We start from the raw sequence: 20976 nt of genomic DNA, 5'->3' as shown, positions 1-20976 counted from the left end.
GGGGTGAGAGGTTTGGACATAGACTGACATCTGAAAACACTCAACAGGTGTATAGTTATACACACAGACAACGAGTAGACTTCTCCCACACAACAGGCAATTACAAGCTCTCCCTCTTTCGATATTAAGCACAATATTCACAGCCAAGCCTTACTTTACACAGCCAAAGCGCCACCACCAGGCGGGGAAGGAGATTGATGGTTAAAAAACATGGCGGATGGTCGGTCGGGTGTGGTTGCTGCTCTGCTACTCTACACGCTAATCTTAAAGTTATTCCATCCAGTAAATGTCTCATTTAAACAGTCTCTTAATAACATCGATTTAAATAATAATAATAACAACGAACATGGGATTTTTCATAAACAAACCAACATGATTAATTGCTTCTCTGGATACGGAGAGTATGCGTTCACTATCACCTTCTTAACTAGACGTCGGTTTTACCGAAGAAAATCGGAAGGATCAGTGTACAAACAACAACACAACAATGCTGTGATAATAGCAATCTGTTTACTTTTGTCCGGGGACATTCACCAGTGCCCAGGTCCAACCATCGTAACAGATGAGGGAAGCATTGTTGACGATTTAATACGCAACTCTACCACTACTCAGGTATGTAGTTTATTCAGAGACTACTCAGGTTTTGAAACTAGCCTGCAACCTTACACTGTGTGCCATGTGCCCTACCCGAGCTCCATAGGGGATCCAGTGATGGCCCGGCTGAGTTTTGATCTCGAACTGGCTCGGCTGACGGGTGTTGCACCTGTTGAGTGTCTGGATCGGAGCACATGGAGGGGAGCATTGTCGTTGCCATTGCCATCGAAGTGTATGAGTGTCCCGGAGGGATCCGACAAATTGTCGGTTTCGACTGATGACTGGCCATCGTTGGATCGACGGATGGTGGAGCCGGTGGAGATTTACCCTGTGGCGAAAACGGCACCTTCTCGGGTCGTGGTAGGATGCAGTGACTGCCTGCACGCAACTACAAGTTCAAGCGGTATGGAGTTGAACGATAAACTTGATCATGTGGCGATGACGACACTTTCTCGGGTCGCGGTCAGAAGCAGTGACTGTTTGCACGCAACTGCAAGTTCAAGCGGTATGGAGTTGAACGATAAACTTGAGGTACATCATAATAATATTAACAAGAAGCAGCATGCAGTGGTTAACAGAGCAGTACAAAAGAATCGGAAATTTAAAGTCTTTAAAACCGTAAATAACTCTAGAACTATTTGGGATAAGAATGCAAAACCGAAGGGTATATTAGGTGGACACCTAAATATACGAAGTTTAAAATCAAAAAGTGATCAGATTAATCATATATTATTAGAATCTAATTTAGACTTCCTCTGTTTATCAGAAACCTGGCTGCATGACAGTTCTCCATCAGCTGCTCTAAATATCCCAGGTTATGATTTTTTTAGGAAGGATCGAGTTGATAAGAAAGGAGGTGGCGTAATGATTTATGTGAGAGACACTATCCGTTGTAATGAGATTATATGGCAAAATCCTATTAATTTAGAATGTATAGGTATAAATATGATTTTATCACCTCAGATGTCTTTTACACTTATAGTTATTTATAGAGCACCTGTTTTAAATAGTAGTTTTTATGATGAACTTAAGAATGTATTATGTCAATGTGATTTTAAGAAGGAAGTTGTTGTTATGGGTGATTTTAATTTAAATTGGGAAGACACATCTATAAGGAAGAAGTTTAAGCAAGTTGTTGATGGTTTTAATTTAGTCCAACTGATCAAAGGCCCAACACGAATAACAAATAGTACTAGTACTCAGATTGACCTAATATTTAGTAACAGACCGGAGAGAATTATAAAGTCATATAATATGATAACAGGGTTGTCAGACCATAATATGGTGCTTATTTCTAGAAAACTAACGAGCAAAAGATTTACAACACGTGCCAGTAATAAGGAATTCGTCGGTATTCCAAAAAATAAGCAAAATGAGTTTAAATCAGCAATTGAAAATATGAATTGGGAAGATTTTGTATCATCTAATATAGACTCAGAAATATCTAGTCAGATCTTTACAGAAAAGCTACAATCTACAATTAGTGATTTTTCTATTAAGAAGAAATACAAGTATAAGAAACAGTCCCTCCCCTGGGTTAACGACAACAGTAAAAAACTAATGAAGGAACGGGATAATGCGTTAAAATTAGCGATAAGATCAAAGATGGCTCATGACAGACAGAAATTTGTAATGTTAAGAAATAAGGTAGTTTGCACATTAAGGAAAGCAAAGGCAGATTTTTTTATTACATTAATTGAAAAATCTCATGGTAATTCAAAAACAATATGGAGTCAGATTAAAAAACTGACTGGTAAAAATAATACTAAAACTAAAAGTCCAGCTGAATTAAAGATCAATGATATAGTGCTACGGAACCCAGTTGATGTGGCACAGGCTTTTAATCAATATTTTGTTGAGTCAGTGGATAAAATAGCTCAAAGTTTTACTACACAACAACCGTATTCACAAACAATTAATTCAAGTGATACAGCTTTTGTATTAAGACCAGTAACTACGTTAGAGGTTAAAAGAGTGGTAATGTCTCTGAGGTCATCAAGGGCTAAGGATATTTATGGTATGGACACCCTCTTATTGAAACAAATTAGTTCTTCAATAGTTAACCCTTTAACTCATATTATTAATTGTTCATTAGATCAAGGGATATTCCCTAGTTCTTGGAAACCAGCGGTCGTGACTCCCATATTTAAGGGAGGTGACACTTGTTTACCCTGTAATTATAGGCCTATCAGTGTCCTACCTATAATATCAAAGGTTTTTGAAAAACTAGTGGCCAAACAAATTATTGATTACCTTAATAATAGTTCCTTCCAATTACATCCAATGCAATTTGGTTTTAGGGCAAATTACTCAACAGAAAGTGCCATATGTTACTTTACAGAAAAGGTAAAATCATTAATTGATAAAGGTGGTGTGGTAGGGGCTGTATTTCTTGATTTACAGAAAGCATTTGACACTATAAACCATAATAATTTATTGCATAAATTAAATGATTTTAATTTCTCAACACATTCTGTAAATTTGATCAAATCTTATCTTTCTTCTCGTTCTCAAATAGTAAAAATTGATAATTGTAATTCTAATTTAGTAGGTCTATCAACTGGAGTACCGCAAGGGTCAATATTGGGCCCAATTCTCTTTAGCTTGTACATTAATGATTTACCCAAAGAGTGTGAACAATGTAATATCTTAATGTATGCTGACGATACAGTCATCTTTACACACGGAAAAAATTCAGAAGAGGTAATAAAAAAGTTGACAGATGTTATGGTAAAAGTTACATCCTGGCTTAATCAGAGTTTTTTGAGGTTAAATGTGTCAAAAACAGTTGGTATGTTTTTTTCTAAAGGACATAACCCTAATATAAACCAGGACATTTTTATTTCAGGAGAGAGATTACAGGTTGTATCAGAATATAAATATCTAGGGGTACATTTGGATTCCTGTCTTAGTTTTAAAATTCACATAAAAAAAGTTTGCAAACAGATTAAGTTTAACCTGGTCAATTTTAGGTTTATTAGAAATTGCTTGTCAAATGAGGCAGCAAAGATATATTTCCACTCAATGATTCTTTCTCAGGTCACATATTGTTTGACAATTTGGTCGAATACACATCTGACAGTCTTAAAACCTTTAGAATCCCTATACAAACAAGCACTTAAAATTTTAGATAAAAAACAATTTAGCTTTCATCATTGTAACATTTTAAATAAGTATAATTTGTTTAATTGGGAAAATCTAATCAATTTTAAAAATTGTTGTTTAGTTTATAAGATTATGCATGGTATGGCTCCTCCTTCTTTGGCTGATTTTATAATATTTAAATCTGCTGAAAACAGAATTACAAGAGGTGCAATAAGAGCAGATTGTATAATTCCACGTAGGAGAACAAAATTTGGTCAAACTGTTTTTTCATTCAGAGCTTCACATCAGTGGAATGCTGTACCTCACTCAATTAGAGAGTGCTCATCGTTTCTCTCTTTTAAGTTTAATCTTAAGAAATGGCTTCTTCATAACCAACAATGTGAACATTAATGTTGCTACGTTTATTATTATTTTTATTAGGATTACTTATATTATAAAATCTAGTATAGACTTGTTGTATTTAATTGTGTTTAATAGAGGTGTTCATGAATTTTAACTGTTGATTGCTGTAATGTATTGATGTATTGTTGTAATGTTTAACCATTTTTGTTTTAGCTTGGAGCCTAACAACATCTGGCAAAGGGACTACCAATGAAAACTAGCCCTAGGGCTAATTTGGGTACATTTACATATACAAATGTTAATTAATGTACACTGTCCCTTTTCTAAATAAATAAATAAAATAAATAAATTGACGGGTCCCAGTCGTGTATGTATAGGAAACAGCCACCCAATGCCACCACTCAGCTCTTCTAGAACAGGGCTCTTTCTTCGACCTAGAATGTGATCACTGATGACACTGACAATAGCACAGCACTACAATTGTCCAAGTGCACACATTTCAAAAGAATCACCCACCTCACTCCACACACTCATAGAGTGAGTTAAGGTCAGGCTCACAGCTTTGGGCCTGGTTCGGAGTCCTGAATAGTCGAATGACTGGGGCAGAGGACAAACACGTGCAAGCGTAGAGACCACGATCCTTGAGCTCCTCCTTCCTTCCTTCAGCCAGTTCCAGCACGCCAACACATCCTCAAAACGAGCGGGGTGGCCAACACACTTAAACGGGTGGACAGAGATGAATTGGGGGCGACAGTATTAGTAACAATGCAAATGGCAATACAACAGCAAGGAGAGCTCACTCTTCATTACAGATGTCCCATGCATCCGGAGCCTTGTTTACACAGAATACATTCTCTTCCGTCACTCATTTCTCCCCTTAGATCCGCTTCCTGTGTCATTCACTGCATGAATGAATGATTGAACACTTATCTCCGTCTCCGTTTTCAGGCGTCATAGCTAATTACCATAAAGTTGAGCTGATTTCAACTCTCCTCAATGCTCACGCCGTACATGGCACCCCGCTGCCCGATTTTCTCATTGAAAATGAATGACTTCCGGCCACTTTGACGCTCTTGCCGGTGGCGGTATGAAGGCACAGTTACAGCAGACATAGGCTCTTATTTGCGTTCTTCTGACAGATGGCTTGGATTAAGAGTTTTTACTGCACACCCAAAAATCGTGTGAATGTGCGCGGGGCAAGAGCCAGCCCAAACAGGAGTACTGTGAATTGGTAGGGCATGCCCTCAAATGCAAAGCATCTGTGATGAGGGGTGATCTGAATATGAAAATAAGGATCTGTCTCATTGTAGTCATTTTGAATGCATGTTTGTGCAGCACTCTTAATATGCTATTATTATCTTAATATGCTATTGAAGCTACAGTAAAGTCACTTTGTATAATTTATGTTATTATGAAGCATTGTTATTTATTATGACAGACAGTATGATCATCTGATGATGTGGCTTCTACCCATTGTTCTGCTTCTTCTGCTGATTCTGATTACTGTGACATCTGTAATACTGAGAAACACACACAGTCAGTATTACATTATATTCATATTGAATTCATGCATTTGTCAAATGTTTTATCAATGTGTAATCTTTTATCAGTATTTGTGCTTCATGGGGTTTTAATTACTTTTAATGCATTTTTTTTTACTTCTGGCCAATTCTATGAATCATTTGTATGTTTTAACAGTTTGTATTGATGTACATTTATATTGTATAACTCTAACAGACCAGTTAAAAATTTAATGACAGGGGAAAATAACAATCACATCTCAAACGTGAAAAGAGACAAAGCCAGTGAAGAAGTGAGTATTTATTTCTGTTCTTTTATTAGATGTTTTAATCCAAAGTGACTTCAGTTTTGAGGAATGGAACACAAATTATTCATCCTACATTATACAACAGTTCTTTCTGGTTCTGGAATATAATTGGCTAAGAGCTCTTCCCAGCCATGAGATATTGTACTGATAACATAACAATAACCTCTTCACAATTTGTGTCATTACTGGGCATTTTAGAATTAGTGAGGGAGGCTTCTTTAAACACACATCTGTGACTGGAAAAAGCTGCCACCAGAGCGGATGGTCACACACACACACACACACACACACACACACACACACACACACACATTCACAGGATACTGCGATAATGTCACACCGTGTGGACGATTAAAATACACTTGACGGATAAAGCAATGAAAACAATCACTTTCTCTTTACCTGGAGCGTCTGTTTATTGACAGGATGACTCTGCTAATTCATCCTCAGTGAATCCTGAATGTGATGTGACATACAGTTCTGTGATTAATCTTCCCAAGACTGAAGCAGTAAGTGAATTCATAACAACAAACACGGACACAATAAATCTCTGATCTCAGTTCAGTGCTTTAGTTTATGTTACAGTTACATTTGTGTTATTGTCAGTATGACTCTATATATTATGTATTATATTTTCAGTGTGGACCAGCAGATGTAAAGGAAAATGTGATTTACAGCTCTGTACGTGAATAGGTGAGATGTTACTGTTGTGTTAATCACAATAAACACACAATGTTGTACACACTGGAAAAAATCACTTCTCATTTCATCACACAGGTGTTAACAAAATGTGAACACAGATGCAAGAGCATGCAAAAAAGCAACAGGGATAAGTTGTTTTGAAGATATATGACATTACATTTGATCAATCATTTGACATGCCTGTCTCTAGATTTACAATACAGTCTAAAAATTTGGTTAATTAATGTATTAAAAAATAACAAGAATGCATCTTTATTGTCTTTGCATTTAAGTAATATTCAGCAATGTGTTTAATAAGCATACTTAAAAAATAAGCATACTGTTTGTAAAAAAGCTAGGTTGTAAATTGCTTGTTGCGGGTGAATGATTTTAATATTTTATTATGGCTTGTTAGTTCATTGCTAATTTGTACTGTATTGGCAGACACACCTACTTTTTAAGTCTTGTTTCTCATCATTAAATGCACCTCCAAAGGGCAGAGCATCAAAGTTTGACTTCATGCAGCACTGCGCAGGCCGATCAGTGTATGACATCCGATTATCATGAGAGTGCTTCAAAAGCACAACTGATTGCTTTTACGGACGTATGGGTTTGTCCAAATATCTTGCGGTCTTTGCCACTTCTAAGCATGTGTATGCGACAGGAAGTAACTGTGCAAGGCTGTCCCATGGCTCTGTCTCAAATGGCACCCTAAAGTCTCCAGTCTGCCTATTTGTGATGTAACTCCACTTTGACTGTCGGGAAATAATCTGCTGTGAAGCCCGCACAGATGAGGGCTCAGGAAAAGTGTGCACCCACCACTGAAAATGGGGCAGCCATGAGCACCCTTTTCAAACCTAAAATGACAAATGGCCATTGCCACAAGACCGCAAGTAACATGAATTGCATCATTTGGAACGCAGCCCATGTCTTAAAAATGCTGTGCACAGGCCTTAATGCACACTAAACCCACCACTTCAAATTGGTGTTCGAGACTAAGTGTATATGCCATCATGCATCATGTTTTGGATGTAATCATAACTTTTTGCTCATATTTCGCAAGATGTCAGGGAAACTTTCAAGTTAATAAATTTATTTTTTTTGTTTTGGTAGTAAAACAAAAAGGGTTGCACATTTCATTTGTGCAAACAGCATTGCTATGTATTTTGTAAAAAGTTTGTTCTACTTTTATCACATAATTAGAAACAACATTACTTGTGCCGTTTATTCAGGGACTACTGAACAAACATTAACTGTGACAAAGCTGAGTGCCCACATTCTGCTTTTGAAAGATAAGATCAAAAGATTTTTTAAAGTTTCAGATAAGTGTAGATGATAATCTTTGGGTTCGGACAATGTTCATTTTAGTGTTCTGTTCATTTTATTAAGTGATAATAATAAAGTTTATAAAAAACAAAGCGGTTTATTGTAAATTGCTGCCACTACCTAGACAGAGCTTTTTCCACTTGCTAAGTATGTCCCGTCTTGTAAATAATCCTGCATGCATGCTTGGGATCTTAACGCCCCCTAGAGGCCTTGGACCAAATACAGGAAATACAGTGCAAAGACCGCAAGTGTGAATATTTAGATAAAGTGTATGGTTTACGGTCTGCCACAAGGATTTGTTTTTATTTCTTGAGATGACATTTACAATCAGTTTAAAAAACTATGTGTTTTTGTTTTTATTGTATACTGTAAATAAACACATATTGTATGTAAAATTTCCCTCGAGTTAAGTTGCATATTTGTCTTCCAGTACACAATGAACTAGCTGGATCTATTTTACTGTGTGGTGTAATTCGATTTAATTTGGAATACTTTTAAAGGTTAAAGCGCTAGTTCATCCCAGAATAAAATGTTGTCACTAATTAAGCTACTTACCCTTGAATCTGTCGAATGAGGCATCTTTGTATATATGAAGAGCTCAGATGCAAAACCCTCTAAGTGCTTCAGACATGTTTTATCAGACTCTGCCAAAAACCTGTATTTTAAAGTCTTCAATGATGTATGTATGTATGAGGTGGTGTTTAGAGACTTTTGGGTCACCTCATGCATGCCGCTTTCATGATATTTTGAGCACCAAAAGTATTCTCATCACTTTATGAAATGAAGATTAAACCACTGTTCACATGGATCTCTTTACTGCCTTTCTGGGCTGTGAATATGCAGTGGTGTTGTGTGAATATTTAAATTCAATATAAGTATTTCATATATTTAATGCATGTGTACTGTTGTACATTTCTGTCTGTAAGCACAGGTTTGTTAATGTGTGAATGTTTACAATAAATATTTTGCTAAGTTTATTTTGTGTATTTGATCAGCATGCAAAATATTAAAACTTAATTTACATTTACATATTTTCCCATATCAAATTATACAGACTCATATTTAAGTCTGGTAATGATGTCTGTTGTTGCCTGTATTGCAAAGTCTTCATGTTTTGACCACAAACAGCTCTCATCTGCAGTCACTTGCTACTGTACTTTTTATATTTGTCCTTTTATGAGCCAAACTCAAAAGCAACTGCATGATATCACAGTATATGATTTTTGTGCTTTTCCTGCCCTCTAGTGTAGAAGTTAGGTTTTGCAAGTTCTTGTGGTGATGAAGATTAACAGATCAAAACAAAATACATTTACCTGCAGTACCTGCAGAGTCATTTCTACATGATCTGATGTGTTTAGTTTGGCTGAATTAATGTGTTAATGCAGTGATAGTAACTAATATTTCAGACTTCAAATCATTTAAACGATAACCAGATTTTACATGTTCATATATTTTGTTGAATAAACAAGTGTTGATAAAACCATTTCAACCAAAAAAATAAAGAAGCTCCAATAATGAGGCATCAGTGACGAGTTGTGAATTACTACAGTATATTGTAAAGATTTATGTTGTTATGTATTGCTTAGTTATTCAAGACCAGTGGATGACAAACTGTGACCATATTTACATATACTCATTTGATTATTGATCTGTTTCTAGCAGTTATCATGGTAATGATGTGTATAAGTAAAGAAAATAATTGACAGCACAATTGAGTTCCCTTTCAATACGGTTCACTTCGCATTGCATCAGTTGCTGATGCTATGGGGGAAACTCCTGTTTACTCCGCGATTGAAGCCTATTGGTTAACGTCTGTAGAAAATACAGACCAATGACGTTTGAGCCCGCGCGGGGCGTGGCACACGTCCCTATATAAGTCCGGGAACAAGCGTCAAGAGCTTACCATTTTTTTCCTTCAGCGCGAACCTTCTCGCTGCTCCGAAGAAGAAGCCCTTATGCGGCTTTCACATAGGATGCGGTGTGCGCTGCGCTCGCCGCTGGGTTCGGCGCAGCCAAGCGATTTGTGCTCTGATGGCCAGACCAAAGTAGGCGGGGTTTTCAATAAATTACTACAGTGTTTATATTTGCGTTAAATAGTCTACGAGGAATACAGAGACTGATGTTGCTCGTCTCCATTTCACGTAACTTTAAGCATACCTACAACAAGCTGCTTGACTTAAAACACACCTGACATGCCAACTTGAATTGCTACGTGTTTCCATGAGACGGCTTTCCTTCCGATGTCTCTGTAGGAGCATAAACTTGTATTATAAAGCTCTGAGAATCCCGAGTATAAGCTTTCGTCCATTTTGCTTGTTTGGATGCCCCGTTTCTATTGGCCGCGCGGGTAATCGTCACAGAGCGCAGCGCAAAAGTTAAACTATTTTGAACTTTGACTGCGGCGCTGCGCTTGCGCTTTGCTCGGCACAACAAAAAACCGCCCTCGCGCGGCGCAAGCCATTGAAATGAATGGGTTTCATAGCGCAGCGCACACCGCTTCCTATGTGAAAGACCCATTACTCGCCGTTGATCCGAGCACTGCAGCGGACTACTATTTGCCAGCGTGTTCCCCTGCCGCTTTCCGGCTGAAGTATAAAAGAGCGAAATTCATCCTAAAAGAGCAGAAGCGCGTTGAGATAATGTCGCTTCGGCACTGTGGCTCATGACGAGCCCCTTTGCCTGTGGAAGACCTCCACAAAGAGTGCGTTCTCTTTCTGGGTCCCGCCCACGCCGAGGCCGTGCTTACCGAGGCGGGCTGCGCCCACTGCGAGCTCCTTCCCATCACGGCGCTGCGCTACCGCCTCGATACCTTCAAGCGGAAGGCTTCCCGTGCTCCCCCGCCTAAACAGCAGCAGAGCCGTGAGGTCAAGAGGCGTCCCGAGACCGAATCCACACCGGCTCATCCCCTGCGTGCTCTGTCTCCCGCCGTCATCCTGTCACTTTTGTCCATGCCTGTCACATTTCAGGGTTCTTGTACCATTTTAAAAGTAAAATTTAATGCTTTTGTAGACCTCGCCAAATATAATTTAAGACCCAAAAATGCCATAACAATTTCTTTGGAATACACAATTTATTCCCTTCTACAATGGAAAGCGAAACTTAAAGTTTTCCATTTGTTATCAATTACGTGCATTGAGTAAACTCTGCAAAATTACTTTTTCATGAGAACTTTTTTAAATTAGGAGACAGTATTATAACTAACAGTAATACTCCCAAAACTTAATTGGCCAATATAGATGTAAACACAATCAAAACTCAGTTGGAATTTTCCTTTTTTTCCATTTTGTTTCTTTGTGATGCAGAACAAAGCCAACATAACATGCATACAGTGGACTACACTAAACAACACAGTGCATTGCATAAGGGTACCATATTGAATAATGAAAATAATAACACTTAAAGCGGACTCCATCATGGCTCAATGGGAGACAGAATAATAATACTTCCAACACTTAAAGAGCCACACAGATCCAAAATCGAAACTAACCTTTATTGCAGTGTGTCGTGTAGCTGTCCATCAATGTAAGCAACGTGTAAAGTAGTTGAACCAAAAAGTGCACGATTAATAAAGTTATTGGATTCTAAAGCAGGGAGTCGACTCTGAATCGCTGAAACGAGTCGTTATAGGGAGTGAGTCTTCTTCCTGATATTATCCACGTCACACAAACTTATCCACGTAACATGAGATACTAATCTCCGTCTACAGCCTTGCCTGCGGGAGAAACGAAAACTATGACCCACCCACAGCTAGCTAGTGTGCTCAATCTGTTTTCAGCTTTTGTTGTTTTCACTACCACAGGAGACTTTTTCAAGGAGGGATATTCTAAACGTGTCTGGCTGTGAAGAATCAGTGGTTAAAATTAATTTTTAACGAAGGGATTTAGACGTTTGGCAATGCAAGATGGTTCAGTACCCACTTTATTTGGAACAACATGCGTCTCCTAACCACAACCTGTAAGTATGATTATAGCTACATACTTGCTTAAATGAGTGTAAAATGTCTATAGTCGTTTTATTGCTTGGATTAATGATGAATGATATCGTTGTTTAAACTCTAACTATATACTGTCAGAGCCACGATAGCAAGCAGTTTTGCTATGACCCGGTTAGTTTAGATAAATGCTTAAATGAGTGTAAAATTGTTAGTTTCAATCGTCGTTTGTATTGTTTGGATTAATGATGAATGATGTTGTGTGTTTAAACTGTTAATTTACTGTCAGAGAGTCACGTTAGCAAACGGCTAATGCATGCTTATTTACGGTTTTGCTATGACCCGGTTAGTTTAGATAAATGCTTAAATGAGTGTAAAATGTTAGTTTCAATTGTCGTTTTTATTGCTTGGATTAATGATGAATGATGTGTATTGATGTTGACAATGTCTTCTCAGTAAATCATGTTAGCACGAGGTCAATACATGTTGCACTGTTGTTGGTCTGTGCCACCGATCTGTGGTCTGTGAGACTGATCTGTGATCTGTGCATTGTGTGCAAAGACACTCTGTCAGTTGACCAATCAGAGCAGAGTAGGCTACTGAAAGGTGGGGTTTAGGCAGGCTGAGTCGTTGAATGGCTTCACACGAATCATTTGGGGATCTCTGAGAAATGGGGTAATTTTAAATTTATATTTTGAGAAAATTACAGTGTTTTTTGACCTTGCATGCATTTAAACCTGTTGTCCGGGACTTATAAATAGTGATAGGATGCTTAAAATTGTCATCTTACTGGCTCTTTAAAGCAGTCTCCATCATAAATATGCTCAATAATAAAAGTCCTTAAAACAGCCTGTCCAAAGCAAAAAGTTAACAAAATAATGTGCATAACTGTTTGAAAACACAAATGTTATCACATGACTCTTATTCAGAGAAACCAATGAATAGAGTGGTCCACTGTTTCGTAACATCCCAAATTCTCCTCAAGACATGTGGCGTAGCTCTGCCACTCTCTTGTCAATTTCACGGTCTAAGTCAATCAACTCCCCTCTCTTTTCCTTGCATCTTTTTCTCATGGAATTGGATTTAGTAAGAAGTTCTGCCATCTTGGTCCCTCCACTATTCTCAGCCTTCTCTGCAAGGCCATCTGCATCCTTTTCTAGAGTTTCACACACAGTGGAGATTGTTCTTCTTTTCTTGTGTAGCTCTTCAAGCTCATCTTCAGCCCGTTTCCTCTGTTCACCTGTTTTGTCTTTTCCTTTTTCTTCCTGTCATCTTCCAAAAAGATCCTGTACCGGTTGCGTGCAGATGCACACTCATTAAGCAGCTCTTTAGTTAGTGGTACTTTCACCACCCCACCACACATCCTCACATAGTCGCAGATTAGTCTCTGTGAGACTATAGTGTCTTCATTCATATTGCACATCTCCACCTCCTTGTTTTTGGAGAACCTACGCTCCACAGTAGCTTGTTCATGAGACAGAAGCAGCAGCTTTTCCACAAAGCTCCAAAGTTCTGCATAACCATTCATGGCCTTATGCAGGAAGCTGTCAACTCGCGATTTTCCATCCAATGCACTGAAGGCCATGAATTCCTCTCCTCTGGCCTCACTGAAGAGGAACTTTTGAAATTGTTGGGCAATCTTATCACCTGAATTAAGATAAAGACAAGCACATCTGTAATATATTCCAGTTAAAATTATATTTTGTGGAAATCATCTCATGAAAATTCATCTCATATTTCCAACAATATGTAAATTATTATGTCTAAGTACACATATTAGGCCTACAGACATTTATTATAACTCACAGTAGGCTGTATTTCCAATAAAATACAAAAAAAAATGAACTACAAAATAATAGGCTAGTATAACTTGACATCTTAAAAAAGACTCCCTTTGATAAACACTAGGCTAATTGTTCACATTTCTGATATGTCTACAGATGTTACCCGCTGTGACTCCTCCTGACAGCTTCTTATCCTGCACAAATTTCATGATGAGGGCCTTCATTTTTTGCAGGCACATGTCTGGTTCACTGTGCATATTTTGGGGGTCCAGGCACATCATATTTCGGACAGAGGGGTACTTCAGGGGGCACTTCAATAAAATGTTCTGACAAATTTTTGACAGAGCATTCTGACTGTCTCGCATGAATAGTAACACATCACGCTCACTTCCACCAATCTGACTGCCTGACATTCCCTGACAAAAGCACAAAAGTCACATGTCACCTGAAACATCAAATAAACTCTCCCTATGTGTAACATACACTACACAAAATTTGACAGATCCAGTTAAGGTGTCAACTGCTTAATGTTGTCAAAACAATTAATCTGACTTCTTAATGTTTCAACATAAATACTTTACTAGTCAAGTGACTCTGCAGCTGATATAGCACATTGATTAAGTAATTAAGTAAAAATTAAGGTAATATATTACCTTGAGGGCAGCTGTGGCTCCCATGCCGATGTCCACTTGCTTTGGAGTGACCCAAAGCTTTTGGTCTGTAACATCAATCTTGACCAGCTTTACAGGGGAAACATCAACCTGGACGTCTCGCTTTATGAAGCGTCCGAGAAGGCTCTGAAAAAAGAATAGCACAAGCATAATAATTATGATTATAATCAAAGTTGGAAAAAGTATTACAGTATTTACAATACTTTCTACAAACATCATCAGGCTGAAAACTCAGAACTTTGTTTTATTAGTCATATCCTCTGAAAATGACGGTGCTTGAATGATTAAACCATTAATATACTTTTAGTATTCACTAGGCCTACCCTAATTAGATCCCCCAAATCTCTGCCGAGGAAGGGAATAATCGGGGCATCTGTCTGGTACTTGGTGAGAAATGGCTGGAAACTTCTTGAGACACTCATGAAGAAGTGCAACTTTGCCAAGATGAATGGATCCATCCGGGCTTCTGCGATGGTGTCATATGACGATGACCTTGGATTGGGGAGCTTCTTGGCTTTGACCTGATCCACATACAGTAGGTGACAATATATGGCCAAATTTCAATGGCTTTCTCCACTGCTGGAAGATTTTCCAGCCATCGATGTCCACAAAATGGAAGAGGAAATGTATCACACTTGGTCACTAACACAAAGTCTTCTCTCCTTGCAGGTGCACAATGAAACAGGTAGTGAAGGGCTTTCAGGACTTTCTCAACTTGCCACACCGTAAAGCCGTTCTTGAACGAGTTGTGCATCTTGTGAAGGCCACAACTCCCAATTATTTGTAGTTGGGCTCCACCACACTGCTCTCTGTGTTCCTCTTGTAAGAGTTCAACAAACTTCCAATTTACAGCGGGCCCATCCATTGACAGTGAGAGCATGTTATTCAGATTCAACTCCTTTGTACCTTCCTGCACATTTGGGAAAAAAGAAAAAGATCAAGTCAATGTGCCAAGTAATCATTAGGTTGTGTAATTATGATGATAATAATAATAATATTAATAATAATACAGAGAGAGAGAGAGAGAGAGAGAGGGAGAGGGAGAGAGAGGGAGAGATCAAAAACATACAAAATCACACACACACACACACACACAATGAAATGCAAACATAACATAACATAACATAACACAAACATGTGATAATTAACGTTAATCTTTATATACTTTGTATATGGGACACTGAATATAATTCAGTGTTCAGTGAATTCAATACAGGTTTGTTTTATTACAAATGGCAGGCTTTTAGTTATGATACAGGATGTATCATTAAAAATGAAAATACGTATATTAAAAATGTGAGCTTTGATATTAAAATACTTTATGCAGATAGTAACAGTACTGGTCATGTACTCTATTCAAGTCAGTCTATGGTCACTGTGGTCTTTTTATGTGCGTGACCTATACATTTTAATAGTAAATTTTACAAATTAAACTAATTATTTTCTATAGGTTTACTAACTGGTAAAATCGTGTATTTGCATTTACAACATAGCTTGATTCTGCATCTCTATTTACAGCTCATTAACCCTTACGTGAATGTTTACTGTTGCTATGGCAACAAGTGACAGCCTACATTAGCAACTAAAGTTGCCCAACCCATAAAATCACAATCGGCATATTTAAACAAAATAACTTAAGCCACATCTATCAACAGTTACACCCCTTAAACTCTGAGCTAATGTGTTGTCAAAGTGACCATAGACCTGTGACCTGACTGGAGCACATAACCAGTCGCCCGGACGTGTTTGTGTTTACAATAATAAACAGAATCGTAACGTTACTTACATTGAAATTACCCAACATGTCCTCAGCTCTGGAGTGACCCATGAACTCCAACCCATAGTAGCGGGAGATGACATGGTGTGTGCCAGTCTCAACATTAGTAGTCCAGAAACGCAAATGAAGGTCCATTTGTTTGCTCTTTGTCGTTTTATTCATGCTTTCATCAAACATGACAACATATGGCTTCTCACTAACACTGCACGATAGCTCCTTCTTGATGAAGGAAGCAATGCCATATTTCGCGACATACGCGGTTTTATTTTCACCACAGGTGAATGACTTTGCAAGCTGCGAATCGGGAAACATGGCTTCAAAGACGTTACGTATGTCCTCGTTAGATTTAAATGAATTGTGCCTCGTCACAGTATGGAGAACCCACAGTACCTCTGCCTTTTGAATGTCTGGCGGTGAAACGAAATTTGTTATAGGCGACTGAGAGGTAACGTTAGCGTCTGAATTTGAAGCGTTCGGTTGTGCTGCAAACAATGCAGGGATCAGCCTGTCCCCACTATGGCTAGCTGCTGCCACAAACCGCTGGTGCTTTCCTCTTTTCATATGCGACTCGACTGCTTTGAGCCCCATGGTCCCTAATGAAAAAGTCTTTTTGCAGTATTTACACATTGCCTCATTTTTGTTTTCAGCCGGCGCCAACCACCTCCTAAATACATAATTTTCCATCCACTTGTCGTTAAATTTGCACTTCCCCATATTTGCATGTTGATCCTAACCTCGACAACCGCGGAATGGCGGCACGATGTCATCCTGAAGAACCAATCGAGTCGTGTCAACACGACTCAGAGCTCATCCGCATCCTGACTCAAGCTACAGCAGAGCTCAATATTCAGTGGTCGCCGCCGTCAGAGCCTCAACTCAGCCGTCTGGATGAGTGGTTCCTGCAGCCCGGGCGTCGTCAACAGTCCCGCCAGCGGCAGGTGCGATTCTTCTTGGAGGTTCACCAGGAGCTCACTAATGCTGCGTTCCAGAGCCCATCCAAACCAGTGGGACGTGGGACTTATCCTTCTTGAAGTGTCCTAGCTCCTACTTCAAAGCGTTCCAGGCATTTGAAGTCGAACGTAAACAGAAAACATGGACGACCGACCGGTCTTCTTAAGGCTCGTACAGACTACATACCTTTTAAACGTCGGTCCGAACTGTGCAGTTCACACTACAGTAAAACATCTTTACAAAGTGTTCTGGAGCCATTATATAAAAGCGCTGCATGTCGCTAAGTAACTTGGTATATTTTACCGTATTTTCATAATAACAGATAATAACAACATAATTTCACGCCATAATATAAAAAAAACAAGTTGTGTTAAAATTACAGTGTCTAAAACAACCATACAAGCAGAGAAGTACAATTTATAGTCTATTCCTTGAAGATTTTCTCTCACGACGACGCGATATATGGGCGCCGCCATTATCCTCCGACTTCTTTTGCTGAAGTCGGGGTAGGTCGAACTCCCCCGAGTTCGCCAGTAGGAGGTTCCACTTCGACATGCATTCCAGTGCACTTTTCCTAGTTGGAGATAGGATAAGTCCTACATCCCACTGGTTTGGATGGGCTCTGGAACGCAGCATAAGTCCTGGCGCGCTCCCCACTCCACCCGAGCGCAGAGCACCGTCTCCCACGTCCTCTCCGTAGTGGACGCCGCCGACGAACACGGCTACACCAAGCTGCCACAGCTCGAGGAGTCTGTCGCGGCTCACCTCTGCCCGTCCTCGGCCGGCAGTTGGAGGGCAAAGATGAACCACCCTTCGAAGCCCTGCCATCTGACATCAACCCTGCCGTCGAAATCCTACGCCGCCAATGGCCACGCTGCATCTGCTCTCCACATGATGGCAGTGCTGCAAGTTTACCAGGCAAAACTCCTCCGTGATATGGACGAGGCAGGGCCTGACCCGTCATCCTTTAAAGACCTGCGCAGCGCGACTGACCTGGCCCTCTGCGCTACCAAAGTCGCCACTCAGGCTGTGGGAAGAGCCATGGCTAGCCTGGTTGTTCTGGAGAGACATCTGTGGCTGAACTTGATGGAGATCAAAGACACGGATCGGGTTGCCCTTCTTGACTCACCTGTATCGCCATCGGGCTCTTCGGCTCTGCTGTAGAGGGGTTTACCTAGCGCTTCACTGAGGCACAGATATCGTCGCACCAGCTCAACCCCAGCAGAAAGCTGAACCGGAGGTTAAGCGCCAGCGTCGAGGCTGGCGGCGCCTCCCTGAAGAGAGTCTGAGGAGGAAAAGAGGTTCCAGTCCTGCTTCGGCCGGTCCGCCCTTGAAAGTTGTGCGTGTTTCAGTCCCCTCGGGCGCTGGACACACCCTCGCTGTAACAGCGAAAAACAAATTTTTACCTTTTCACAAAAAGAGCAAATTTCCTCCTCTGTACACACACACACACGGCTCACCGTCCATAAGCATATGGACGCTCGCCGTCAAACTTCAGATAGCCACAAATGCTACACCATCTTTTATCTTAGGTCCTACTCTAAAAAATGAGTCCATTCACAGCATTTTCTTTGGCTGTGTGCATGAATAATCCCTTGCTATTTATTATGTGCAAAACAAAAAAATTATATTTATATGAAAAATGTATTTTCACACCCTTCAGTAAAATAAGAATAACTTTTGACTGCGACATGCTAAAGAGTTCAATCTTTTTTTGGGTGTTTACCAGTGATGGAGTACTCGAGTCCTGGACTCGGACTCGAGTCCGACTCGAGTCACTATTCTTTGGACTCGAGTCCGGCTCGAGAATCCATTCTCTGGACTTGTGACTCGACTTGGACTCGCGGATTGATGACTCGTACTTGGACTCGAGGATATATACAACCGGACTTGAGCATTCATCACTTTGTTTTTGACTAAATATGTTATAAAAAATTATATAAGATGTTACACTTTTCCTGTTTCGTGCCCAAGACCGGTCGCGATCTCCCTTCACAGGCACTGCTACCTCTCGCTCTCTTTGCTTGACAACACACTCACTGACGTCACTCACTTTTACGCTCGTGCAATGCATGATGCATGATTCGCGGGCTAAATGTTCACATTTGTAAAATGCAGAAAGACGTGCCCTGGATAGTGAAGTTCGCCTACGCGAATTTTGCTTCTAATGCTGGAAAGAGCAGCGCTAAATGTTGTGTGTGTGTCACACCGAGGGGCTGGCTGTCAATAGGCTAAAGCCACGTCCCTCTTCAACTTCCACCTCGAGGAGGTCCCCAAAGCCAACCCAATGACCAGACAACAACAAGGGCAGGTAAGTATAAAAACAATCTTTTATTTATTCATTAAATATTTAAAATGTTCTTGGGAAATGGGGAGGGGTGTTAGGAACCACAAAAGTCAAGGATCCCAATGCAGAGGGTTTTTAATGAATAAATCAGTGGGTATGTATAATCAAACAAACAAACTATGTCTTCATGTAATGGTGTGTGTGTGTATGTGTAAATGCAAAAGTCACAAAGCGGGAAACACTAAAGGACATCCACTTGAAAAACACTTGAATATCTTCACCGGACACAGAGAGAGCTTCCTGGCGGGACCATGAGAGAGAGAGAGACGGTCAGAATCTTCAGCAGTACGCGCGCTGGACAGCGCACGGCGGCAGTCAGGGAGTAGAGCAGAATTACGCGCTAGAGCGCACTGCGGCTGTCAGCGTCTTCAGCAGAATTACGCGCTCATGAGCGCACTGCGGCTGGACAACGTAAGATGTAGATATTGCTAGGAGTTTCCTCTGACCGGGAGTATCCGAAGACTCGACAGATGCCACACCAACCGGGAGAGACTGACAGCAGGGCGGGAAATCTAACGGGGCAAAGGCAGCAGAGAGCACGGTGGAAATAAACTTGAGTAAACTTAGACACAACAAGAACTAGACTCGACAAGAACTAGACAGAGCTAGCGGGCAGGAACACACAAAGACGAACTTGCAAAGAACAAAGGAAACGAGGGGAATTTAAATCAAACCGGATTGGACAATAATGAGAATCAGGTGCGGGTCGCAGGTGAGAGAAATCAGAGGTAATAAGATCACCAGGTGGAAGACGCGCACGTGTGGAGCTGTCAAAACAAAAACACAACACATAGTGAAACAAAGACAAAGCAGCCAATAAGACCGAAATCATAACAAGGGGGAAATTAAAACTAATATCTGTCTCTGCCCTCCAGGTGGGCCACAGACAGGGAACAAGGGGCAACGGAATGTCCAGGACACTGAGGACCAGGGGGGGCGTGGGACTCAGGCTCCAACCTGGTCTATACTACCCGTGGCGCGCTCCTTTGTCCTCCTGGAGGCAGAATCAAAAGTGAATGAGTGTTGTGGATTTTTATTTAGGCTGCGTACCTGGGTCTCCCTGGTGTGGGCTCTTCCTCGCACTTTCACAATGTTTTATCGAGTCACTCAGTATTTCCTCTTTCTTCTCCACAGGTAACAACTTAGGCACAAAGCACAGTTAATCGGCTTGGAATGGTTCTCACCTCTCTGCTGGACACAGCGTACCGTAAGTACAGGTTTCTTCGATCTCTCCTCAGGTTATTCACTTTCTCTGTTCTTTCCTTCACAGGTATCAACTTGGACACAGAAGCACAGTTAATTGGCTGTGAATGGCTCTCACCTCTCTGCTGGACACAGCGTACCGTAAGTACAGGTTTCTTCGATCTCTCCTCAGGTTATTCACTCTCTGTTCTTTCCTTCACAGGTATCAACTTGGACACAGAAGCACAGTTAATTGGCTTTAAATGGCTCTCACCTCTCTGCTGGACACAGCGTACCGTGAGTACAGGTTTCTTCGACCTCTCCTCAGGTTATTCACTTTCTCTGTTCTTCCCTCCACAGGTATCCGCTTGGGCGAAACGTCTGATGGAGTAAGTCGTCCCTACGTGGCGTCGGGGGCGAACCCTCTCGACGGCTGTGCGGTGGCAGGGGGGTGGAA

General features: G+C 40.4%; 2 protein-coding genes across 2 annotated transcripts; one reads left to right on the top strand and one right to left on the bottom strand.

The window, feature by feature from the left end:
• Nucleotides 1-203: 203 nt before the first annotated feature.
• LOC129436946 (uncharacterized) lies at nt 204-4381 on the top strand. Its single transcript, XM_055195208.2, has 2 exons — nt 204-1125; nt 4255-4381. Exons 1-2 carry the CDS (start codon nt 211-213, stop codon nt 4264-4266), a joined length of 927 nt encoding a protein of 308 aa, XP_055051183.2. The 5' UTR covers nt 204-210; the 3' UTR covers nt 4267-4381.
• Nucleotides 4382-12610: 8229 nt separating this feature from the next.
• LOC129429110 (uncharacterized) lies at nt 12611-15248 on the bottom strand. The gene is made up of 3 exons (XM_055185612.2): nt 14586-15248; nt 14245-14388; nt 12611-13454 (listed from the first exon to the last, which is right to left on the bottom strand). Exons 1-3 carry the CDS (start codon nt 14718-14720, stop codon nt 13332-13334), a joined length of 402 nt encoding a protein of 133 aa, XP_055041587.2. The 5' UTR covers nt 14721-15248; the 3' UTR covers nt 12611-13331.
• Nucleotides 15249-20976: the final 5728 nt, after the last annotated feature.

Source organism: Misgurnus anguillicaudatus, chromosome 2 (assembly GCF_027580225.2).
Source record: "Misgurnus anguillicaudatus chromosome 2, ASM2758022v2, whole genome shotgun sequence".
NCBI lineage: Eukaryota > Metazoa > Chordata > Actinopteri > Cypriniformes > Cobitidae > Misgurnus > Misgurnus anguillicaudatus.
Note: the sequence above shows the minus strand (reverse complement) of the source record. Positions and strands in the feature narration are given on the sequence as shown.